This window comes from Octopus sinensis, linkage group LG4, assembly GCF_006345805.1.
Source record: "Octopus sinensis linkage group LG4, ASM634580v1, whole genome shotgun sequence".
Classification (NCBI taxonomy): domain Eukaryota; kingdom Metazoa; phylum Mollusca; class Cephalopoda; order Octopoda; family Octopodidae; genus Octopus; species Octopus sinensis.
This window is the reverse complement of record NC_043000.1, coordinates 21,544,559-21,568,917: the sequence shown is the minus strand read 5'-3', so window position 1 is coordinate 21,568,917 and position 24,359 is coordinate 21,544,559. Positions and strand designations below refer to the sequence as shown.

General features: G+C 38.0%; 1 protein-coding gene across 1 annotated transcript; it reads left to right on the top strand.

The window, feature by feature from the left end:
• The first annotated feature begins 274 nt into the window (after positions 1-274).
• On the top strand, positions 275-22,470 carry LOC115210671 (ragulator complex protein LAMTOR5). Its single transcript, XM_029779332.2, has 4 exons — positions 275-470; positions 18,531-18,592; positions 19,071-19,188; positions 22,031-22,470. The coding sequence occupies exons 1-4, from the start codon at positions 436-438 to the stop codon at positions 22,104-22,106; spliced, it is 291 nt and encodes a 96-aa protein (XP_029635192.1). The 5' UTR covers positions 275-435; the 3' UTR covers positions 22,107-22,470.
• The last annotated feature ends 1,889 nt before the right edge of the window (positions 22,471-24,359 follow it).

Here is a 24,359-nt window from a genome sequence, read left to right as displayed (position 1 = left end):
CGCGGTCCTAAGACCTGCAAAAACAAAATAGCAGCCGAATCTGCCTTAACTCTCAGTCTATCGTGTTATATACGTACAAGACACAAGATAATGTAAGTCTTAAACATCTCTAAGAAGACGGGATGTTCGATCAATGTTATCTATTATTACACACCATACATTCTAAATTTAAAAACGTATCGACTTAGGGTTTCCGAACACAGTTATAAAAATACACTGCCACCCCTCTGAATTAAAATGGTATCGTCGTACTATTTCTCCGATCCCAACGTGTTAGTTGTTCTGCCACAGTGAGATAGCAGCAGCAATCACTTCCTAGAGGAAGTCTTTCCCAATATCTCACATTTAGTCAACATAGCTCACACTTGAAGCCATCTCTGTTGCCATTTAGAAGTAGACTTTAGAATCGTTGACTAAATACTACACATATTTACAATGGAGTCTCAGATGAACAAGGTACTTACAGAAGTGTAAGTTAGGATGTTTTCCTTTTACGTCTATTATTTCTCTCCATTCATTAGAATATTTGTTAAATTGCTAGACTTCCGCTACACACAGTATATTATTAATAAGCAAATCTAAGCGATGTTTTGGAACATCTTCATAGACCCCCTATGTCAATTACATAATCCCTAAAGATATATCCTATAAACCATTAATCGAATAATATTACAAGCATAGTTTCTGACTAAAAAAATCGATCTATTATTTGATCTGTAAGACTGACAAAATAATAATTATAAACTGCACATAGTTCTTTCTATGTTAAGAGGATCGACTTGTTATATATATAAATTTTAATAATTCATTTCGATACCGTTTTTGAATTAAATTTCATTATTTTAAAGGTTATATTTGTGTAATATGAGCTGTTTTCTACATAAACACCCTTGGATGTTGTATGGGTCATAGCAGATGACCCTTGGGATAACATATTTTAGAAACCACGATTGCGATATCTACTTTTAGTCTATTTCTTTTAACTACTGATAACAGAAAGTTTCGATTCATCTCACTATATATTATTAGTAATATTTTATCAATCCCGAATGTACAAGGTAAAGAAATACTTTGAACGTAACTGATACTGCATTTGAATAGTTCATTAGAAATATTTATTCCGATGCTCGGCCGTTTCCATTGACTTTATGACTTCTTGAAGAATGTTGATTTCTAAAATATGGTACAAGACTTCTCATTTAAGGGATAGATATAGTCGATTAGATCAACTCCGATACTTGATTGATACTTAGAAAAATTGCTAAGTTCATCTCTGGCCACGTTGTTGTTAAGTGCAGATTTATACCATGTGATAGTAATTAAGAACTATATTGTTACTTCAGAACTATATATAATTTAGGAGGAGCGCCCATGGCTCTATGTTTTTCAGGGTCTCCGTGATAGGTGAGTTGTAGGAAAAGACTTGGTGCAAATGTCTGTACCGGAGTGGACGATGTTAAAGGGTTCCAAGGGCCTGATGGTAATGTTAAACCGAGTGACTGGTTAAGTCTACCTCACAAAGTGTGTGTGTGTGTAATTTGCCTATGTTTACTTATAACATCCGCTTTACAAATATGAAAGATTTAGTTCTATATTTAAGTAGAAAAATATTATTCTGTTTTGAACCCTTGGTCAGGACAGTTTTAGCAGTTCAGTTCATAATACTGTACTTTAGTAATGATAACATGAAACAATGATTCCTAACAAGGTTGCTGTATCGCATTGAGGATGCGACTAACAGAACTTGGGGGGCGTCGCAGTATTGTCGGATTTATATTTAAGGAGCCTTTGTATTATTAAAATATAATCTCTTACGAATTATCCTTCAGTGTATAAATAATAGTAATGTTTCTTAAGATCTAAAAACAAAATGAATTAGGTTATCACAAATTAAAATATAAGACGGAATTACCGTCATTTGGAAAATAACTATTTAAAGTAGCAATCGTTTGTTTGGGTTTGAAGAAATTCCGAAAGCTGATTTAAAGTGTCTATTTAACACAAGTGACATATTTCTGAGATTCTGAAAGTGTTTGCGCTCTATGAAAGTACATGTCGTCGTGTATGATTTATTCGGCAGAATTCTGCTACGTAAATAACTTTACTCTTTCTTTCCTCTTTGGTTTGCATTTAGCAAACATTTTCGGCCAGCACCGGTTTGGGTCACAAACGATGTATATGTTGTTACTGTTGTAACCTTAGCCCATCTTTGATTGAGCAAATTTGTTTCGAAGGCAATCTAATCTTGTTCATGCTCTCTCATGAGTATGTAGGGCTAAAGTAAAGTTTTGTCGAGTTAAAACGAAGGATTGCCAAAGTAAATAAGGTGAAGGTAAAGAATACGCACACCATCCGTTTTCGGCGTTTAGGGTTAGGGTTACGCCGAAAACGGGTGGTGTGCGTATTTTTTTTTACCTCTGCCGTAAATAATGTTTATTTTCACACTTTAAAGACAGTCAGGTGTGATTTACCTGCTGTTTCTAGCCTGTCGAGTGACTACCTGGACGCTCTCTGTATAATTTAAATTCACTGAGATGCTTCTAGGCCACGGACAACTTACCAAATACTGCTGTCATGGATATTTATATAGTTTAGGAGATTGGGTATGTTCGTAGCTGTAGTCGGGGAAAAAAGAAACGACTTTTCTGGGTTAACCCTCGCCTGAGGGACAAAAAAACCTCAGTAATTTCTGCCAACGCAGTTTCCTTTACCTATATGAGTACATATATAGTATGACTACAGAATGTTCTGTTTCCGTTGAACGGACATTATAACTGTTAATTTTGGAAAATTCATTTCTGTTTATATTCTCTGTAATCGGTTATCTTTTCATTTAACCCCATCGAACAATAACTGGGACGCAATGTGACATCTCGGACGTTTTTTTTTTTCCCCACACTGTCCATTCTTTATGTATGTTAGTTGTTGTAAAACCCTATGTTAGTCCTGATTGACTACACCTATGATGAAAAGCATTCCAGTCCTGACTGTCTCACCTATGTGGGGTATCTAAATTTTTTTTTTGAAAACGGTAGGATATGATTTTGAGATGGGTTTGGCTGCTATTTTTAGCAAATTGAACGACCATAATAGGTTCTGATGACTTACTGCACTTATCGTTGACGGTGTACATTCCAGTACATTTTTTGTGGCTAGTGAGATTATTGATGTTGCTATTTTTGGGTCTATGTACTTTTATATGGACTGTGTATGTCATAGTGTTCTTAAGGTGGTATTTTACTAATATTTTTAGGTGATGTAGATTTTAATCTTGGTTAAGCCATGCTATGCAGGTTGTTGGTTGAATGATGGAGTATGACTCGGATCTACCTTCCCAGTTCTACAAAATCTTCATTTGGCAACTATAGAGCGCAATCTTATAGTCATTGATGAATTGTATAGGCTACAGTATGACAGCTTGAACATGTTGCATTTTCGATACTGTGCAGTATTTCTATGCTACACAGATTCTCGTGGTTGCGACAGCAGAGATGGGCAAGGTAACTTGGTCTGAGCCGTGACTGTTGCTGTTCTTGTGCACTTCTTGGTGGTTTGTCTCCTAAATTAGTGTTTAAGACCTAATAAGTCTGTTGATTCTGTGGCTATTTCTGAATGTATATGTTTAGGCTGAGTGGCCGAGATACTGTTTTGAAGATGTTTTAGTCACTGAAAAATCCTTCGCGGGTTGGGGTGGAAGATCACCGTTTTTTTTATATAACTTTGCGAATCTACATGTCGTTATGTAGGCCAATAAGAGACCTACAAGTCTGCTTGCAGACTGAGCGTAGGAGAAGTGGTGCTGTAGGTCACTTCACACTACCTTTGGGTTCTATAATAGATAATCCATCTCTTCTTGTGGCATTTGTTTACCAACGTTTCTCACATGTACATACCATAATTCTTCAGATTGCCTTTGTCTTTTGAACCACTTCATTTGCCCTCGTTTGTGCTTTCCTTCATTCACCTTGAAGTAAAACAGTTGTTCGTCATCATCATTCAACATCCTTTTTTTCCATGTTTGTGTGTGTTGGACGGAGTTCATTGAAGCAGATCTCTACGGCTGGATATCCTTCCTGTCATCCATCCTCACTGGTTTCCAAGCAAGGTAAAATTTCTCCATGGCCAGATATGTTCATGCAGAATGCTGGAAATGAATGACATTGCTTGTGTGACAGTGACATTCATTTACAACCGTCATGCAATGTCACGGCAAGGACACACACACGATAGGCTCCTTTCAGTTTCCATCTACCAAATACACTTGATGGGTTTATAATAGAAGACACTTTCCCAAAGTACCACACAATGGGACTGAACCTGAAACCATTTGGTTGGGAACTAAGCTTCTTGCCATACAGTCATCATCAGCATCATCATCGTTTAACGTCCGTTTTCCATGCTAGCATGGGTTGGACGGAAAAAATGAAGAATGCTTACAGCACTTAGGTTTCCCAAGCAGTCACTTATCTAAGTACTAACTAGGCCTGATGTTGCTTAACTTCGGTGATCAGATGAGAACCAGTGTTTTCAATGTGATATGCCCGATTATCCAGTACTGCCTATTGTAACTGGAGTTCTGTAATCAGGGTTTCAAGGCAGGAGATATACTGGTTTGCTCAAGCATGCTGGCATTCTGCTATTTTCCCTCTGACTGAATGTATGTGATTTTCTTCAGACATCTATTTCTGATGGTGCATTTTCAGCTTATGGAGTCACAACCTATAATTTGTCCAGGTTTCTGAACTATCAACGTTATACACCATAGATTTAGTTGTCTCAGATCACAAATTTCATATACCCGTCATCTCAGGCAAGCAGGGTATGCTAGCATATTTTATTAGTGGTTGGGTCTCTTCATCAATATCTGCATTCTGTGATTGATAGCTACCCAGATATTGGAAGTGCTCAACGTTTTCCATCATCTGTCCTCATCATTGACTAGCTGAACCAGGTTCCTGCCTGTTGGCTGTTTGGAGATACAAGGTCATAGTTTTATTCATGTTGAAAGTTTGACCTATGCTTTCATATGTGTGGAGAAGATATTGTCTGTAACTCTTTTTCTGAAGGTACACAAACTGTGACATCTGTGAACTAAAGTTCAAATAATCAAGGTAGTCATGGTCTTTGTTGTGGAGAATGCCAGAGTTAAATTATTTGCTTACTTTGCAGTATGAAATTGAAATGATAAATTGAAATTTGCCTGTAGTGGGCTTGAAATGTTAGGGCAATTGTGCAATCTTGTCTTACTCCATTTCTCATCATTCAGTGCCTGTTTTCTATGCTGGCATGGGCTGGACTCTGTCACTGGAGCTGGTAAGGCTGGGAACTACACCAGGTTTCAAAGTCTGTTTTCGCTTGGCTTCTACAGCTGAATTCCCTTCCCAACATCAACTGCTGTGGAGGCGCAATGGCCCAATGGTTAGGGCTGCAGACTCATGGTCGGAGGATTGCGGTTTCGATTCCCAGACCGGGTGTTGTGTGTGTTTATTGAGTGAAAACACCTAAAAGCTCCACGAGGCTCTGGCAGGGGGTGGTGGTGACCCCTGTTGTACTCTTTCGCCCCAACTTTCTCTCACTCTTTCTTCCTGTTTCTTGTCCCCAACTGCTGAGCCTGGATGCGCATTCATCCATCCGTTGATGCTCTTGATGTCGGGGGTTGACCTGCTTTCTCTTCTGCGGGTCTTACGAATAGCAAAGGACCACGTTTCGGACTTCTCCCACTACTGGGACTTAGACCACTTCGCTCAACAGCAACATCAACTGCTTTATAGAGTGTGCTGGGTGCTTCTTTGTGGCATCAGCACAGATAGTACCTAAGCAACTTGCCAGATAAAACTGCTTGGCTGGAGGGAGAGAGAGTAGTATTTAGGCAGGGATGGCTTTGTGCCAGTTGAGAGATTAAAGGTATAGAGGGACAAGGATAGGTGTCTTGCTGTAGAGTTGATGCATGGATGCCCCAGTTGGAAGCATTGCACTTTAGCTTTCACGTCATGCAGAAGTTGCTGGATTGTGATGGGTTTTTGGGAGCATCCCATGTTTGGTTAGTACATTTCACAGGGCTTCAGATTTACAGCATCAAAGAAAGCCATGTGTAATGGTTTGTGTTGCTCATGTCATTTCTCCCGTAGCTAGTGTGCACAGAATACCAGATGAGTAATAGTTCTGAAAAGTTCTAAACTAGATTTGAACTAGAGATTCTCTGATAGTGAGATGAGATGGTTGAGCAGGATTCTAACCAGAATTTTTCCAAGCATTCGACAAAAGTGAGAGTTGTCTGGACTTGCCACATTCTAATTTATTTTCTTTCTTGAAAGTAGTAGGAATGGTTGCATCTCTGAGGTTGTTTGTTGTTAGTGCTTCAGTTATCAAATCCCATCAAATTCGATTGTCTTGACATTTAGCAAAAAATTGCTTTTTCTTTTGGTTTCTGCAATGTCAGATGGTGCTGCTAGGTTGTTCATCATTTGGTCTTTGTTCGATGCTGTCTACAGATCTTTTATTGGTTGCACACTCCGCTCCTGCCTCTTTCTCTCATATTTCATCCCTTTTCACCTTGCATAAAGTTCCTTCTCTCTACTTGAAGTTTGTAGTTTTGCAAGCTGTGTGGTGACTTCATTTCTGCTGGTGGCATGAGAAAAAAAGTACCCAGTACATACTGCTTGTATTTGCTGGCAAACTTACTTTTTGTACACAATACTCTTGTCATTTTGGTAAACATGAAAAGCTGTTCGCTTTCTTTTGATCACTGGGTAAGGTGTTGTATGTGTGAAACCAGTCTTAGTGTGAGGTGATTGGAAGAGGTTTGAATACAACAAAGGTAAAGAGAGGTGGAGAGACAAATGGTTGTATCTTGTGGTGTAGGCTTGTGACAAGCCTGTACAGAGGAATAGTGATAGAAAAGTCAGACAGGTGACAGCATGCTTGTGAACTAGTGGTTGGAGTATGTCTATGAGTGATTTAGCCCTTTCGTTACTGTAATTTTGAGAGGCTTTGTGTTTCTTTCAATTACTTTAAATATTACACAGAATTTAGTAAAATAATTTAGTTATCATTCATATAATGTTAGGAACATAAATTGTAACTAAGGTTTGGTGGAAGATTTTAATTCAAAACTTATGAAAACAAGATATTTGTACTCAGAGCCAGAGCTGGTTTCAGCCGGGTTGGTAACGAAAGGGTTAATTTAAGTTATTTGAGTGAGCCTTCTCTGGATGTTGTCCAGGGTGTGTGTGTGTGTGTGCATAGCAACAATACTGTTCCAGGTGTGGGAGCAGCACTCAGTTTCTTTTCAAAATCCCTTTGCCACACCACCAAAAGCACTGCCAATAATTTGATTATATTTAAAAGTCTATATTGCATATAAATCATTTTCATTAATATATAATACGAAATGTCAAAACATTTCAACTGCTTGAAATTACCAGATGGTGGTAGTAATGTTGGTATTGGTGGTAGTGTTGTTTTTCTACACTTCATAGGTTTGGGGGTCTGCCAGCATTTGGCGATGTTTCTTGAGGTAGTGTTGGGTGTATTTTGCATGAATGGAAAATGCTGGCGAAAGCTTTACTAATGTTGAATCCAGTTAGAATGGTATTCGTGGGAGTTTTTCTGTTGTTGAAGCCAACATGTATTTTCTGTGTTATGAATTAGTATTGTGGTTGAGTGTAAGGGTATGAATCTGTATTAATTTTTTTTCTTCACATCTACATTCCAAAATTTGCAGTTTTTTTTTGTATATTACTATGAGTGTTTGGTTTCTTTTTGCAATAAGTTAAATGTTTTTTCATTTGTGAGAGGAGAACATTTAGTATTCTACTTGAACAACATACAAATTAGAATTTCTCTGATAATGCAAAGTGTGTGTATGTATGTATGTGTGTGTGTGTGTGTGTGTGTGTGTGTGTGAAGACAGATGTGGCTTTGCGGTTAAGAAGCTTGCTTCCCAATCATAAGAACTTAGGTTCAGTCTCATTGTATAGAACCTTGGGAAGTATCTATTATAGTCAGTCCCAGGTTGACCAAATCCTTTTGGTAAACTGAAACTGAGAGAAGCTTGTTATATATATATATATATATGTGTGTGTATGTATGTGTATCATCATCATCATTTAGTGTCCGCTTTCCATGCTAGCATGGGTTGGACGGTTCAACTGGGGTCTGGGAAACCAGAAGGCTGCACCAGGCCCAGTCTGATCTGGCAATGTTTCTACGGCTGGATGCCCTTCCTAAATATATATATATAGGTTTTGTGTGCATACCTTTATGTGTATGCACAGAGCAGAATCTTAGGCAAATGTCTTCTACTGTAGCTTCAGGCTGACCAATGCTTTGTGAGGGAATTTGGTAGATGAAAAGTATGTATGTATATATTTGTGTGTGTGTCTGCTCCTGCACTGCTTAGCAATCAGTGTTGGTCTGTTTACAAACCCGTAACTTAGTGGTTCAGTAAAAGAAACCAATAAAATAAGTATCCGACTTAACAAAAGAAGAAAAAAATATATACAGGGTTTAATATGTCCATCCAAACCTTTCAAGGTGGTACCCTCTCATGACTGCAGTCCATTGACTGAAACAAATCAATGATAAACTGGATAGAACTGCAAAAGAATTATCAACTTTATAGATCAGTTTCATTTTCTGTTTACTACAAACCGTCTGTTGGTGTTGACCATTCTTTTTATGTCGTCTTTTTTCTCACTTTCCTATCTACCATCTATTATAAGTTCACAGAACTTCAATAAATCACTTCCCATCCATTCTCATTAAATGTCATTCTTACTCAAGTGTTTTCTTTTAGCAATATTATTTGATATGTCTAAATGTTAATTTGTACTCAACCTACCATTTGGCTTTCATAGTATGTTGTAAAGATTGTAATTATTTTATTCTTCATCATTGCAAATATTTTACTATTGTCTCTAGACTTGTCCTCAGATGCTTCTGGTTTTGAATTTTAGAATTGTAAACAATTGAGAACTTATTAAAATTCTTCATTTTGTATCTGTTGCTAATCTTTTCTAACATTATATTGCATAATATATATTACTATATATGTATACAGGAAGGTGGAGAGCTGGCAGAATCGTTAGCACGCCAGGCAAAATGCTTAGCAGCTATTCATTCATCTTTATATTCTGACTTCAAATTCCACTGAAGTTGACTCTGCCTTTCATCCTTTTGAGCTTGATAAAATAAGTACTAGTTGAGCCCTGGGGTCAGTGTAATCGACTTAGCCCTCCCTTGAAATTACTGGCCATGTGCTCCAATAACTTCACTCCGCCATATGCCCCACAACTCATCGCATCCCCCTTCCTCTTGAAGATCAGTACCACCACACTTAGTGCCCTGTGTCCAATCAACTGACATTCCTCTTCCATCGAGCACACTCCTAGCAGAGCTCCATCATCACAACAGTCTCTATCTCTCCACTTGCAGTTATCATTTCCACACTTACTTCTGATGGACCAGCTGCCCTTTCCTGTTTTCATTTCCTTCGTTGCCTCCACTACTTCTTCCTGACTAACCCTCTCTACTGGCCCCTTTCCTGCAGCAGCTTCCACCATCTGATCCCATTCATTCTCCTCATTCATAATTCCCTCCATATGCTCTTTCCAAACTTTTCCCCTGTCCTTCTCACTAAAATTCAACCTTCCATTACTCCCACTCATGCATCTTCCTCCCTCAACATCTCTTCCATCTTTTTTTATTGATTTAATAAACCTAAACACTCTATCTGGGTTCTCATCCAGCCCGCTCAACCTCTCCTCAACCTCCTTCCTCATAGATCTCGCAACCACCCTCTTTGCACGATTCTTCATGTTATTATACCTGGCTTTCATTTGCTCAGTCCTATTATTACATAAAGCTTTGTGTGCCTCCTTCCTCACTATCGCATCCTTCACCTCCTTGTTCCACCACCATGTATTTCCTCGATCTCTCCTACCCTTCGTCCTTCCACACACTTCGTCACATGCCTTTAGTACCCCTTCTTTAAAACACTTCCACAAATCTGGTGCATCAATGCTTACCAACTCCTCAATTCGCTCCTCAAACCTTGCTTTTGTTTCTTCTTCCTTCAGTTTCCATACCTTTCTCCTCTCAATTCTTTCCTTTCTCACACACTTTTTAACTTTCCTCTTATCCAAGTCAGCAACCACCGCCCTGTGCTGCAACTCTTCTGTTATTGTCTTCACATCTCTCAGATATTTTTTGTTTTTCCTGCCAACCAACATGAGATCAATCTCTGTCTCGTTCCCTCCTACACTGAAAGTCATCTTTTCTGTTTTCCTAAACCATGTATTCACCACACACAACTCTTTCTCATCACAAAACTCCAACAGTATCCTTCCTTCTACATTTCTCTCCTCAATTCTGTTTCCCCTATGCACACCCTCCAAGCCCTGGATCCATTTCCCAACATGTCCATTAAAATCACCCATGCCTAATTAATCCACCTTATGTAAGTCCCACTCATTCGCCATTTCATCAAAGAACTGCTCTTTCTCAGCAATCCCTCTTCCACTTTGTGGACCATACCCACAAATCACCCTCACCACCTCTTCCTCAAATACTACCATGACTGTCATCACTCTGTCACTCTTTCTCCTGACCTCCACCACCTTCTCACAGATTTCTTCCTTCATCAAAACTCCCACATCGCCAGTCCCCCTGCAATTTCCTGACCACCACAACTTGTGCCTTTTTCCCCTTGACCCCCCACCCAATCTTGCACCATGGCCCCTCCACCTAACGTCTTGCACACATCCATCCTCCTCTTCCTCAATTCCTCACACATCTCAGTTCCCCTTTGCCACAGACTGCCCACATTTCAACTTCCCAACCTCACCCCAAGCTTCTCCTCAGGCCGTCAGCCATCATAAGGCAAGTCATGTTTGCGCAACTCAGGATGTGGGTTTGCACCTTCCTTTTTCAGGTAGGCAGGTGTAGTCCACCCCAACCTTTGGGCTGGCTGGTGCCCATTTTCCTTTGCTATTACCATGAAGTTTTTTTTCAGCTGGATTTTCTACAAGGAGCATACCCTTGCTTACCTGCAACCTCAGTTTCTATACATGAGTGATCCCATGCTCAAGGCCTCTACCACGATTTTTAAGAAATGTGGTGGAAAACTAGCTAAGGAAAGCAGGGATGCTACTCCCTGAGACCCCTTTCAGAGCACTCTACCACTTTTGATGCTATTGATTTTGCATGCAAAGAGGTTCTTTGCTACCCATGACATACACTTCAAATAAGCACATAGCTGGACTTTTTTTTTGTTAGCAGGTGCGGGAGTGGCTGTGTGGTAGGTAGTTTGCTTACCAACCACATGGTTCTGGGTTCAGTCCCACTGCGTGGCACCTTGGGCGTCTTCTACTATAGCCTCAGGACGATCAAAGCCTTGTGAGTGGATTCAGTAGAGGGAAACTGAAAGAAGCCCATCATATATATGTATATGTATATATGTTTGTGTCTGTGTTTGTCCTCCCAACATCGCTTGATAACCGATGCTGGTGTGTTTATGTCCCCGTAACTTAGCAGTTTGGCAAAAGAGTACAATAGAATAAGTACTAGGCTTACAAAGAATAAGTCCTGGGGTCGATTTGCTTGACTAAAGGCAGTGTTCCAGCATGGCTGCAGTCAAATGACTGAAACAAGTAAAAGAGTAACGAGAGAGTATAAATGCAACTCTCTTGTTCACTAGATTAACTAGGGTGCCTTCAATATCAATTAATCATTATTATCTATTTTTATTGCCAAGGACACTAAAGTAACTAGAGGATGGATATCTTGTCAGTAGATACAAAATATTTTACAGTGTTCTTATATATATATATATATGTGTGTGTGTGTGTGTGTGTGTGTGTGTGTGTGTGTGTGTGAAAGGCAGTGTTTAATTTCCATCTTCAAAAAGAAAAAGAAAATCTAAATCTACATGTTTTTGATGTTTAGATTACTTTGATGTTTCTGGTTTGGAATGGAAAGTATTTAGATCTCAGCAGAGTTGTGTCATCAACCAAGCTTATCATTGACGTAGAATACTTTAACAAGAGACCATCCATGAATGAGAAATTAATGATATACTTTAACCCATCAAAATATTAAGTCTTGTGTTATGAACAGAAAACAATACAAAATTGCTTGCTTTATACCAAACAACGAAGCTGTCCAAAATACACTATAATTGATATGTAGTTATGTCTATGAATTTGTTTTGCTCTAATTATGTTCACAGGCTGTGAACTAATTACTGAGAGTTATGTGGCAGAACACCAAGCAATTATTCTCAACAGGAAACCCAGCAATTATTCTCCACAGGAAACCCAGCAATGATGCTAATGTTTTAAAAATTACTTTGTTTAGACTACACTTTTGGTCTTCATATTAAACCAACAGGAAAGAATATGAACATTCTTTTCAAAGATAACCAATGTCTTGTATGAATTATTGGGAATTTCCTTGAGCATTGTGCTTATTCTTTCATGCAGAGGAGCATGATGCCATTTAAGGAAGTGATAACTCCTAGCATTTCTTGGAGGCCAAAATTTGATATGAAACTCCCCCTCCTACCCCAAAACCCCATTTGTATTCTTTCATTGGCAACCAGTATTTTATATATATATATATATATATATATATATACACAAATTGAGATAGGGGTTGTAAATGCAACCCTCCATGGGATAACATATATCCAATATACTGCTAGTGAAGTACTCAACAAAGTTAATACATAAATGTTAATGATTGCGATGCAATTAATTCATTTACTGTATTATATGAGCAAAGGTAAAATGATTTACCACAAATTGGTTGGCATTAGAAAGCGTATCCAGCTGTAGAAACATTGCCAAATCAGATTGGAGCCTGGTGCAGTCTCTGGCTCTCCAGACCTCATCAAACGGTCCAACCCATGCCAGCACGGAAAGTGGACGTTAAATGATGGTGATGATATATACCAGGCTCCAATCTGATCTGGCAATGTCTCTACAGCTGGATGCCCTTCCTAACTCCAACCATTCCAAGAGTGTAGTGGGTGCTTTTTACATACTACCAGCATAGGAACCAGTCAGGTGGGCCTGGCATCAATCATGTTCGGATAGTGCTTGTTACATGCCACTGGCACAAGGGCCAGTCAGGAGGTACTGGCATTGGTCACATTCGGATGATGATTTTTACGTGTCACCAGCATGGGGGCCAGTCAGGCGGTATGTGTGTGTGTGTATATCTATATTTATATATATATATATACACATATATACTAGCAGAGACCCCTGGCATTGCTCGGGATTAAAATGGCATAGTTTGTATATAATATATTAGAGTTATGTTGAAACAGGTGATATGGGAAAGTGCAGCATTGACAGCAAAACATTTGTGGAATAAATGACGGGCTAATTCGACTAGGCAACATGCTATGTGTCTGTTTGGAGTATTTCAGACCCTAACCTGTGGGGGTTATGTGATTTTTGAATGCACTGAGAAGCTGTCAGTGGATATACTCTCTTTTGCAGCAGTTGGCACTGTGTCTAACATGACCCATCATCTGAAATGTTGACACCTCCTTCGGGTTTGTTGTCCTACATCACTCATAAAGTAAATTTGGAGGAACTGTGGTTGTTCATTTGTGGGTAACAGGGAACCAATGAGGTGATAGACTTGCCCTTGAACGTTGACGTCGTCGTAAATTCATGTTTATCTATCTTCTTAGATGCACCAGACGATGTCATCTGCAGAGTTGTATTGTCTGATATTGTTCAGAAAATCCTTTGACTGGACAGAAATGATCAATAAGAGGTTGAGAAGGAGCTGGTAGTGCTGGCAATGTTACCTGACCGCCTGAGCAGCACACACCATTTGTTTCATTTGAAAATTTTAAAGCTCTACAGAAAAGACAATGTGTTTAGTACACCAATTTGGACAGAGTTATTATTTTTATAAGAATGGGATGGATCATATCTGAAACAGCTTCAGAAGTTGTGAAGAACGAATTTGTACATAGTCTGTTTCTGAGAGCTACTCTATTGGACCTCTGTCTAATCATTAAAACATTGATTTAATGATCCAGCATTAAGTGCTGCAACATGCATTTGCTGATGTTGAGAAAATTTCATCTCGCCTTCAGTTTTCCACAATCCTCCTTGCTTTATACTTGTTTCTGGAGGGATTACGTCTTTTCTTTGGTAGCATATTTTTCCCAATATTGTAAACAAAAAATTATGACCATAGAAAGAAATTATACATTAATCCCTATTTTTGTAAGCAGTTGTATCCATAAAAATTTTAATTCAAAAGAGCAGAAATTGAAAGAAGATAAAGTGAAGAGAACAGAGAAAGAAAGTGAATGATGTATGTATGTCTATATGATATGGACGTGTGTGTGTGCGTGCGTGCATGTGCATTCCTGTGTATGTGAGAGAGAAAGAGAGTGAGAAAGAGAGATAGAGTGAGTGAGGGAAGTTGGGTATCATGATGATTGATGTCTTTTAAGGTACACACACAGAAAATGTGACGTAATCGTATAAAATTTTTACTATAGTTGTGATTTATGGAAAAGATTGTTAAATTTTTGATATGCAAATATGTGAATGAAAATTAAGTTTAATTTGTAGCCAAAATAATGCTGAATCTTTTGATACCCCACACGTCAAAATCTGTAACTCGGTTTTGGAAAGCATTAGGAATATATAATATCAATGAGGCAGACCTCTACATGGTAGCTAGAACTAGTAGCAGCCAAATCTCCCTCAAAACACCCTACTGTCTTAATCCGACAATTAAGAGTTAATGTAGTTTGAATGAGAAACTGTAACTAAAGATTAAGATTATTAACCCCATAGAGAGAGGAAAGAAGAGAGACAGCATAACGACGGTTTTGGCTGACTCATCCTGTACTCCCCTTGTTGCTAGCGAAATGGTATATGCTGGCTGTCTGAGCAACTGATTGTTTTAATTGCAGAACAAACAGGACATTAAAGATTGCATTGATAATTCTTTTGTAGTTCTATCCAGCTTATCATCGATTCTCACTTTGAAACTAATGATTTTGAAAATCTTTTTAGATTACGGAACTCCCAGCTCTCTCATGTATCCTTGTTTAAAATTTCAGCACGATCAGATGAACAATACTCGAGTTATAAGCGCACAAACAGACAGACAGACGGAATAGATTTTATGTTAAGATATCAAAATAAGCAACAGGATATCAAGAAGTGATGCAGTACAACTGTTTCAGGCAGCTCCATTTAATTGAACAATGCAACCATCACATCAATTTAAATGCAGGGCTATCATCAGCTGTACAAATAAATAGAATATTAACCAGTTGGACACGTTAATATAATTCTTCTCAAATACTTTAACAGAGCATGAAGATGGAAGAAATCCATGTTATCACTATTGTAGCTAAGAATAGACTACACTTCCAAGAATGGCATGAACTCCACTGGGGTCATAACTTATAAAGGATTGTGGTTCATTTCTAATTTATTTCTCTTTTTATCAACTACCAAATCTAAGACTAGAGGACAGTGTCTGTTTAGAATGAAGGGCAAGTGTGAGTTGAGAGCTCATGGCTAGGTATGGTCATAAATATTGTCATATGTATCCCTTTTCCTCAGGGAGGGAAGAAGACATTAGGAGTAGTAAGTTGGATATAGAGTAACTGTCTATAAAAGGAGGCTAGTACTGGAAGACTGAATCATGATGTTAATTATCGGTTAAAGGGGGAAGACGCTAATAAAACACATACACACATGTAGATAGTTTGGAAAATTTGGTATTAAACTTTGACTCTGAAGAAATGTTTAGTTCTGTTGGTTCCTTAAATGGTTTTCTTTCATCTATTCATACCAAAGGTACTTAGAATGCAACTCTTAATGCAAAAGACTTGTTATAGCCAAAGTTGAAAAAAAAAAAAAAGGTTCATAATCTTTCTAAGCTCATCATATTGCAATAAATAAATATGGCCAGACGTTATGTGTGAAAAGTGTCAGTAGCAATGTCAGGGGTCAGTCGGCCCTGTAGTCAGTGTATCAGTATGACTATTTGTAATGTCTTTTAGATAGACAAAAGAACTAGAGCTATTATGAACCGTTAAGAATTTACCGCTAGTGAATACACTCTGTTAAGTATTTGACATTAGAAAAGGTATCCAGCTGTAGAAACCATGCCAGAGCAGACATCAGAGCTTGGTGCCGTCTTCTGACTTGCCGGTTCCTGTCAAACCGTCCTACCCATTCCAGTATGGAAAACGGACGTTAAATATATTTCTTTACTACTCACAAGGGGCTAAACACAGAGGGGACAAATAAGGACAGACAAACGGAATCGACCCCAGTGCGTAACTGGTACTTTATTTATCGACCCCGAAAGGATGAAAGGCAAAGTCGACCTCGGCAGAATTTGAACACCGAACGTAACGGCAGACGAAATACAGCTACGCATTTCGCCCGGCGTGCTAACGTTTCTGCCAGCTCGCCGCCTTAAACGGACGTTAAATAATGATGGAGAATGTATGTTTTCACACAATTTTGAAATGGAATTAAAATCGAAATAATTGACTGTGCAATGTCAATTATTTCGATTTTAATTCCATTTCGTCAAGTAGACGATTCCAGTGTTTAAAATGGCGACTTCGTTAGGCACCCTTTTACTGTAATACAATTCCTAGGCTGATATTGTAAATAGAAATTGAATGAGTAAAAAGAGCAAAGAATTTAGTAGTTTCTCTGAATTGTGTTTAAAAGAATTGGCTTTAAGAAACATAACTCTCGATAACGCACATGTGTTATCTCCCTTGAAGTGATTCTATGCTAGTAAGATGAAGTCAAGAAGTTAAGATAACAGACGTAGATGTGTGTTCGTCGCTACTTCGTATTCCCTCAAGCATATCGTCGTGTCCGTTCCTGGATCTGTAATTTTAATTATTACGTGGCTCAGTGGTTAGAGCGTCGAGCTTACGATCGTGAGGTTATGAGCTCGAATCCCGGACCGGGCTGCGTGTTGTGTTCTTGAGCAAGACACTTTATTTCACGTTGCTTCAGTTCACTCAGCTGTAGCAATGAGTTGCGACGTCACAGGTGCCAAGCTGTATCGGCCCTTGCCTTTCTCTTGGACAACATCGGTGACGTGGAGAGGGGAGGCCGGTATGCATGGGCGACTGCTGGTCTTCCATAAAAAAAACAACCTTGCCCAGACTTGTGCCTCAGAGGGTAACTCTCTAGGTGCAAACCCATGGTCAGTGTCTGACCGAAGGGGGTCACCACTTGTATGATATAGAGGCATGCTTAATATTTATTTATGAGTATTTTATTTATTGACTGTTATGTAGCAGTCACTGATACTAATTGACTCTTAACTGAAAAACTTGCTATTGTATACTATATTCATTGCTGCTTGCAAAATCCATTTGTTAATTTTGGCTGTTCTATTGGAGAGTAAGTAAACAAAGTTGAACGAAAGAGAGAGAGCCCTTGTAAAATTATATTTTATACTAGCAGTTTTGCTTGGCGTTGCTCGGGTTTGTTTCGACCCTTTAGAATTGGAATTTTTGAAAATTAAAAATTTTGCATTATGTAGCTTGTTATTCTCTTTAAGTGAACATTTTTTTTCTGGTTGAAATACACTGAAAAATGGCGACACATTAGTAAAAAAAATCGTAAAAAATAGGGATTTTTATAGACAAAAAAGCATCTTTTTGATGTAAATAACTTTTGGTGTTAACATGGTCTGATTTGAATTTTTTCTTCTACGGAAGGAAGAGCAAGCCTTCTTCTATCATACTCTCAATTTTAGCCTTCTTCTATCATACTCTCAATTTTAGTCAACTTGTGCCGCAGGGTCTCGGAGGAGATAGTGTTAGTTGAAGGCTACCAAACCTGCAATACACAGACAACTTCAGCTGTATATATATAGAGATTTGAAAATTATTACAAAAATTACGGATTGGGGTATTTTATTTTGTAGTGAAATTAATTCTAGGCATTAAGATCCCTGCCCTTTTTTTTTTTGCCAGGGAAGAAATATTTTCAGTTATCATGCAAGAATACTGGGATTTCAATTCAGTTCATTACTATTTTTTAATATTCCCTAGTCTTTCTCTCGATATGTTTGTTAGCACCTGATGTGACTAATTGTGACATGTTGCCAAATTGTAGACAGATTTTACATTAAATTAAAAAGTCAAACTTTCACTAAACCTTATCAAATACAACCTTGACTATTAATCTAGAAGAAATTATAAATTTGGGAAAGTATTAAGCTTCCAAAATTACCTGTTCCAAATAACATGTTAGATCTAAGATTTGTTCAGTTAACATAATTATCTTAAGAATTCATGGATTAACACTAATTTTGTTAAACAATATATAATTATTGTCTGATTAATATAGTGATCCAATGTACAATTATTTTGACTAGACTGAGAACAATGAATATAGTTTATCAATTAATATGTGTGAAAACTGAAATATTTATTAAAACTTTATGAAGGTTGTTATTTCATGTTGTTGATTAATTATCTGTTTTCGTTTCAGAGGAGAAAATCCTGAAGTGACTGGTGTAATTTGCACTGACCAACATGGTCTCTGCCTTGGAGGTAAGTCCCATCTCTCAGTCTCATCCTACTTCTGTCTGTCTGTCTGTCTCTCTACCTACATTATGTATCCAACTACTTGTTCCTTCCTTTTGCTATTTCTCATTTTCCCTACCTCCTTTATATGAATCTATTCATCTCCCCATCCTCTTTATGTAAATATCCCCATTTCCCCACCCTATTTATGTAAATATCCCCATCTCCCCACCCTATTTATGTAAATGTCCCCATATCCCCCCTCTCCCCACCCTCTCTATGTAAATATCCTCCATCTCCCCACCCTCTCTATGTAAATATTCCCCATCTCCACACCCTCTTTATGTAAATATACCCCATCTCCCCACCCTCTTTATGTAAATATCTCCCATCCTCTTTATGTAAATCTCATACCCCATCCTTTTTATGCAAATTTACCCATTTCCCACCTGTTTATAAACATTTCTTTATGAAAACACTGATGTTTGATATTCTTTACTTTTAGTGAAAGGAAACCTGTCAACATGCCATGCTGGTCTAATTACATCCCTTGCTCATTGTGGTCGTTCGTTACGGCAAGATGAAACTCATTCACCTGTAATCACAATGGAATCTGAAGGAGGGTATGTAGTTAATCCAGAATACTAGAGTTGATAATCCAGAATGCTAGAGTTGATAATCATCTTCATCATTATTTAACGCCTGTTTTGCATGCTGGCATGGGTTGGATGGTTTGACACGAAGCTGGACAGCTGGGGAGCTGTCCTGACTCCAGTTGTCTGTTGTGGCATGGTTTCTATGGCTGGATGCCCTTCCTAATGCCAATCACTTAACAGAGTGTGCTGAGTGCCTTTTACATGCCACTAGAACAGGTGCATTTATGCAGCACTGGCATGGGCACTTTTTATGTGGCACCAGCACCTGACAGGACAAGCCAACATATATGGAAGACAGCGATTTTACTTAGCTTGTTACGTCTTTTCAAGTATAGCAAATTGCCACATTTGCTGTACTTAAAGATTCATCAAGCTAAATAAAATTGCTGTCTTCCATACATATAAGCTTGTCCTTTCAGGTGATAGAGAATATTAAAAAAAATATAATAATATAATAATAATAATAATGAAATTATTGTATACAGTGCTCAGGTGTACCACAACTTGTCAAAAATGTGTATAAAGCGTATGCATTAATGTACAAATGTCTGGGAAGTGAACAGTATATGAGTCAGATACATGCTTGCGTGTGTATGGAGGGGAGAAAATCAGGTGTAGTGTTGGCGAATCTCAGGAAGCATGGAAGTTTTGAAGGATGCAGTGCTCCGACAACTAACAACTGATGCCGGCAGTTTGTTCCATACTTCAGCAACTCTTAGTGTGAAAAAATGTTTCCGAAAGTCATGGGAGCTGCGCTGTTTTCTGACTTTATAAACATGTCCATGGGTATTAGACAGGTGAAGTTTGAAAAGGTGCTCAGAGTTATTGTTTGTAAAATGGTTAATAATTTTATGGGTGTCTGCCAAGTCAGCTGCCAGACGTCAGAGTTTCAATGTATCCATACCCAGGGATAAAAACTAGAGGATATTTTCAGTTTACAGTAGTTTTATCTTGCTTTGTTCTGAGTTTATAGTATAAAGATGGAGTTCAACTGTTGACCTTATAGAGTCAATAAAAACATATTGGTAATATACTGGAGTTGATTCAACCCGTTGTATATTATTTAGCTAATCCTTTGACAACCCACAGGTGTCCATAGTGCCAGTATTCATCTCCAGCAACTGTACCCTGTAAAAAGCACCTGTGTCAGTGCTACATGTAAAGCACCCGGTACACTCTGTAAAGTGGTTGGTATTAGGAAGGGTATCAAGCTGTAAAAACCAAGCCAAGACAGACTATGGAACCTGGTGTGGCCTATGATGATGATGAGTTCCTCTCGTGTCAAATGGCTGAGAGAGAACGTATGGTTCTAATATTCATAGCATCTCAGCTTCTGCTGATATGCATCACTTTTTCACCTAGTGGTCATCAATGTACATCACTTATCCATGCCTGCTTACAGTGGTTGATAACTTCCATAGCCAGCTGGTCTGTCTCTCAGCCTCACTTCTAGTTGCTCTTTGATGCCAGTTAGTATTATGTATTCAGCATCTCTTTTACTTTTTTACTTGTTTCAGTCATGTGACTGTGGCCATGCTGGAGCACTGCCTTTAGTCGAGCAAATCGACCCCAGGACTTATTCTTTCGGCCTCCTTTGCTGAACTGCTAGGTTACAGGGACGTACATGCACCAGCATCAGTTGTCAAGCGATGTTGGGGGGACAAACACATACACACAAACATATGCACACACACACATATATATATATATATATATATATATATATATATATATATATATATATACACATACATACATATATATGATGGGCTTCTTTCAGTTTCTGTCTACCAAATCCACTCACAAGGCTTTGGTCGGCCCAAGGCTATAGTAGAAGACACTTACCCAAGGTGCCACGCAGTGGGACTGAACCCGGAACCATGTGGTTGGTAAGCAAGCTACTTACCACACAGCCACTCCAATGCCAAAAATTCATCACAGTGCAACATTGCATACATTTCAAATAGTTGTCTCCCTGAACAACTTCTTGATCTTCTATCTTGATATCTATCAGTCTGAGACTGCCCTTAGTTCTTTGTTTTAAAATGATCTAAATTTAAATGTTTTAAAATTTCATGTTGTAGTGGTAGCAGTTGACATATTTTGAAATTCCTTCTTTCCTAAACAGTATCGAAACAAGATTTTTAACTTTTAATATTCTAATTCTATAATTCAAATGAGTGCACAATCTCTTAAACGAGTATTTTGGTTCATGATTTGGTTTGTTTATGTTGCTTATAATATTCAGGAATGCTTAATGCTTGAGAAAACATAATTAAGAGATACAATTGTGGCTATATGGCAAAACTGTATTTTCAGTTTATGACTAAAGCCTTCATATCTGGAAAGAAAATGCCAAAACAATGTATGTGATCATATTCCAGATCCTTATGTAGCTGGGGGAACATCATAGCCATGTGTTGAGAAGAATCCTTTGTGGTTTGAATAATTCACCTCTGGAAACAACGGTGTTTCATTCATCATCCTGAAACAGACCTTATTTTGAGTGGGATGCACTATCCAACCTGAAGAAAATTCTAATTGGGTCCCACCTGCAAGGTCATGCATTGTTTATCTTGATATGAAATCACCATGTCGTGCACATATGGTTGTGATGCATGTGCCTGGTGTACCCTTATTAGACAGGTAGTCATGATGGGTATATTGGGTTTTGTATATTTGTGCCCCAATATATCTTTGATGGCATGCCTTGTTCTCTTACTCAATAATGATAATAATAATAAAGAGACAGACTTCACACCACCAATTTCTTAAATGTAATTAGTTATTTTCTTTCTTCTCATTGCAGACAAATATTGATGCTAAAAAGTACAGAAAATGTCTCATTTGGTATCATGAAAACAGCACCACAGAGCTGGCATTAATCTTAAATTTTGTAATGAACCAGAATCTAAAAGAGTTTTTTTTTTTTTTAATCCCTTCAAAATTGCAATGTGGACACTTTTCTGGTTTATGTAAAATATAATTTGTAAAACTCAAATACTTATGAAAAAATTTTATTATTTGAGGTGAGCTTTTTTTTTTTGAAAAATAAGCATCAATATGTAATTATGGCATATATTAAAATATAAGCATTTTATTTGCCATTGAAGACTGACATACTGTAGTAGTAGTGCACATATTGTGCATTTCTACTGCTATTGTCTTTTAATTATCTTTTCTAAATTATGTATGTTTTCTTTATTAATGCTCTATAAAAACATAAAATTTATAAATGCTATCAAACTATTATATTTTTATCTTTTCATTCCACATTCTATCAATGCTATTATCCAACAACCATTATGTAATGCTATTTATCCAATGCTATTATCCAACAGCTTCTTTCTATTCAAAGCAGTGCAAGGTTCTCTGGAATAAAAGACAAACCTTCTTTAACCCTTTTGATACCAACCTGACTGAAACTACCCTTTGTTCTATGATATAAGCTTCCTATTTTGAAGCAACCTCAATTGAAACCTTAAGCATCAGCTGATTAAAAACAGTTATTTTAATAAATTTTTCATTATTTCCAAAATTCATTGAAATGAAAGCAGTTTATTTCCACAGAAATGTGGTAGGGTCTCCTCCTACCGAGCATACTTGGGGTATTCTTTTATGTCTTCGAACTAGAAGTAATAGCTGGAACAACCCGGGGTCGTGGGGGGGGATATTTAATTTATTTCATTTCATTTCATTTCATTTCCCTGGCCTTCTCTCTCCATGGATGGGTGAGTTAGGCATCACTACTCTCATTTGCCTTTTGTTGTTGTGACGTGCGTTTAGCTGTTACCTTAGAAAATTATTTCCCTAAGTTTTTTTTTTTAATATATCCTCATTTACGCCTTTTATATCTCTAAGTGTTTTCAGCAAGGTATTGAAAAACTGTGAGCCACTGTACCTTAAGATGTTACAGTATTGGGTCCTTACACCACATAGAGAGACTAGGATTAAACAACACATTCCTTTTTAGAGTTACTTCCCCTATCGGAAACTAATAATAATAATAATAATAAACATTGTGTACAGTGCTCAGGTGCACTACAACTCATCTAAAGTGCATATATAATCAGGTGTAGTTTCGACGGATTTCGGAAAGCATGAATGGCTTTAAAGGATGCAGTGTCATGGCAGTCAACATCTGACGCAGGCAGTTTATTCCATGCTTCAGCAACTCTGAGCGTGAAGAAATGTTTCCGAAAGTCATGGGAGCTGTGTTGTTTTCTGACTTTGTAGGCATGTCCACGTGTGTTAGACACATGGAGATCAAAAAGGTGTTCAGTGTTGTTATTGGTGAGGTGGTTGACAACTTTGTGGGTGTTTACCAAGTCCGTCGTTTACCAAGTGCTAGTCACACTTCCCATATTGTGAGCTACACACAAGGTAGCTGACTTCTGCCTGTATGGTCGATCTGCCATAATTTTTGTCTGCTCCTGTCTAACTGGCTCTTGTGGGCTTGAGGTCTTCCTTGAATGTTTGGTGGCAGGCGTTCTTGGACTGGCCATTTATTTTACTGTATTCCTTCTTTTGGGGTCAATGGTATTACAGTTTTTGCTTGTCTGACTTGCAACTGCAAACACATGATATACTTAGGCAAAATTGACCAGGGCCATGATATTTTGTGGTAGCTAGGATTTGCATTTGTAACATAAAGTTGGACTCATTCCTTACTTAACATTTGCAACTTCTTTTCTTTTAACATTACTATGGTCTATAATTGTTGGTCTGTTTTAAAATTCAATTGATTATATTATTCTTAATTATCAAAATTACATTTTCTCTGTTATATGATAATGGTTTCAAATTTTACCACAAGGACAGCCATTTTGGGGGAGGGGATGTGTCGATTACATCGACCCTAGTGTTCAACTGGTACTTAATTTATTGACCCCGAAAGGATAAAAGGCAAAGTCGACCTTGGCAGAATTTGAACTCTGAACATAGCGGCAGATAAAATACCTATTTCTTTACTGCCCACAAGGAGCTAAACACAGAGGGGACTAACAAGGACGGACAAACGGATTAAGTCGATTATATCGACCCCAGTGTGTAACTGGTACTTAATTTATCGACCCCAAAAGGATGAAAGGCAAAGCCGACCATGGCAGAATTTGAACCTTGAACGTAGTGGCAGATGA

Coding starts and splice junctions, on each gene's coding strand:
- LOC115210671 (XM_029779332.2), top strand. CDS start 436: ATGGAGTCTCAGATGAACAAGGTACTTACAGAAGT. Junction 471..18,530: donor AACAAGGTACTTACAGAAGT/GTAAGTTAGGAT, acceptor TTTTCGTTTCAG/AGGAGAAAATCCTGAAGTGA. Junction 19,189..22,030: donor ACAATGGAATCTGAAGGAGG/GTATGTAGTTAA, acceptor TTCTCATTGCAG/ACAAATATTGATGCTAAAAA.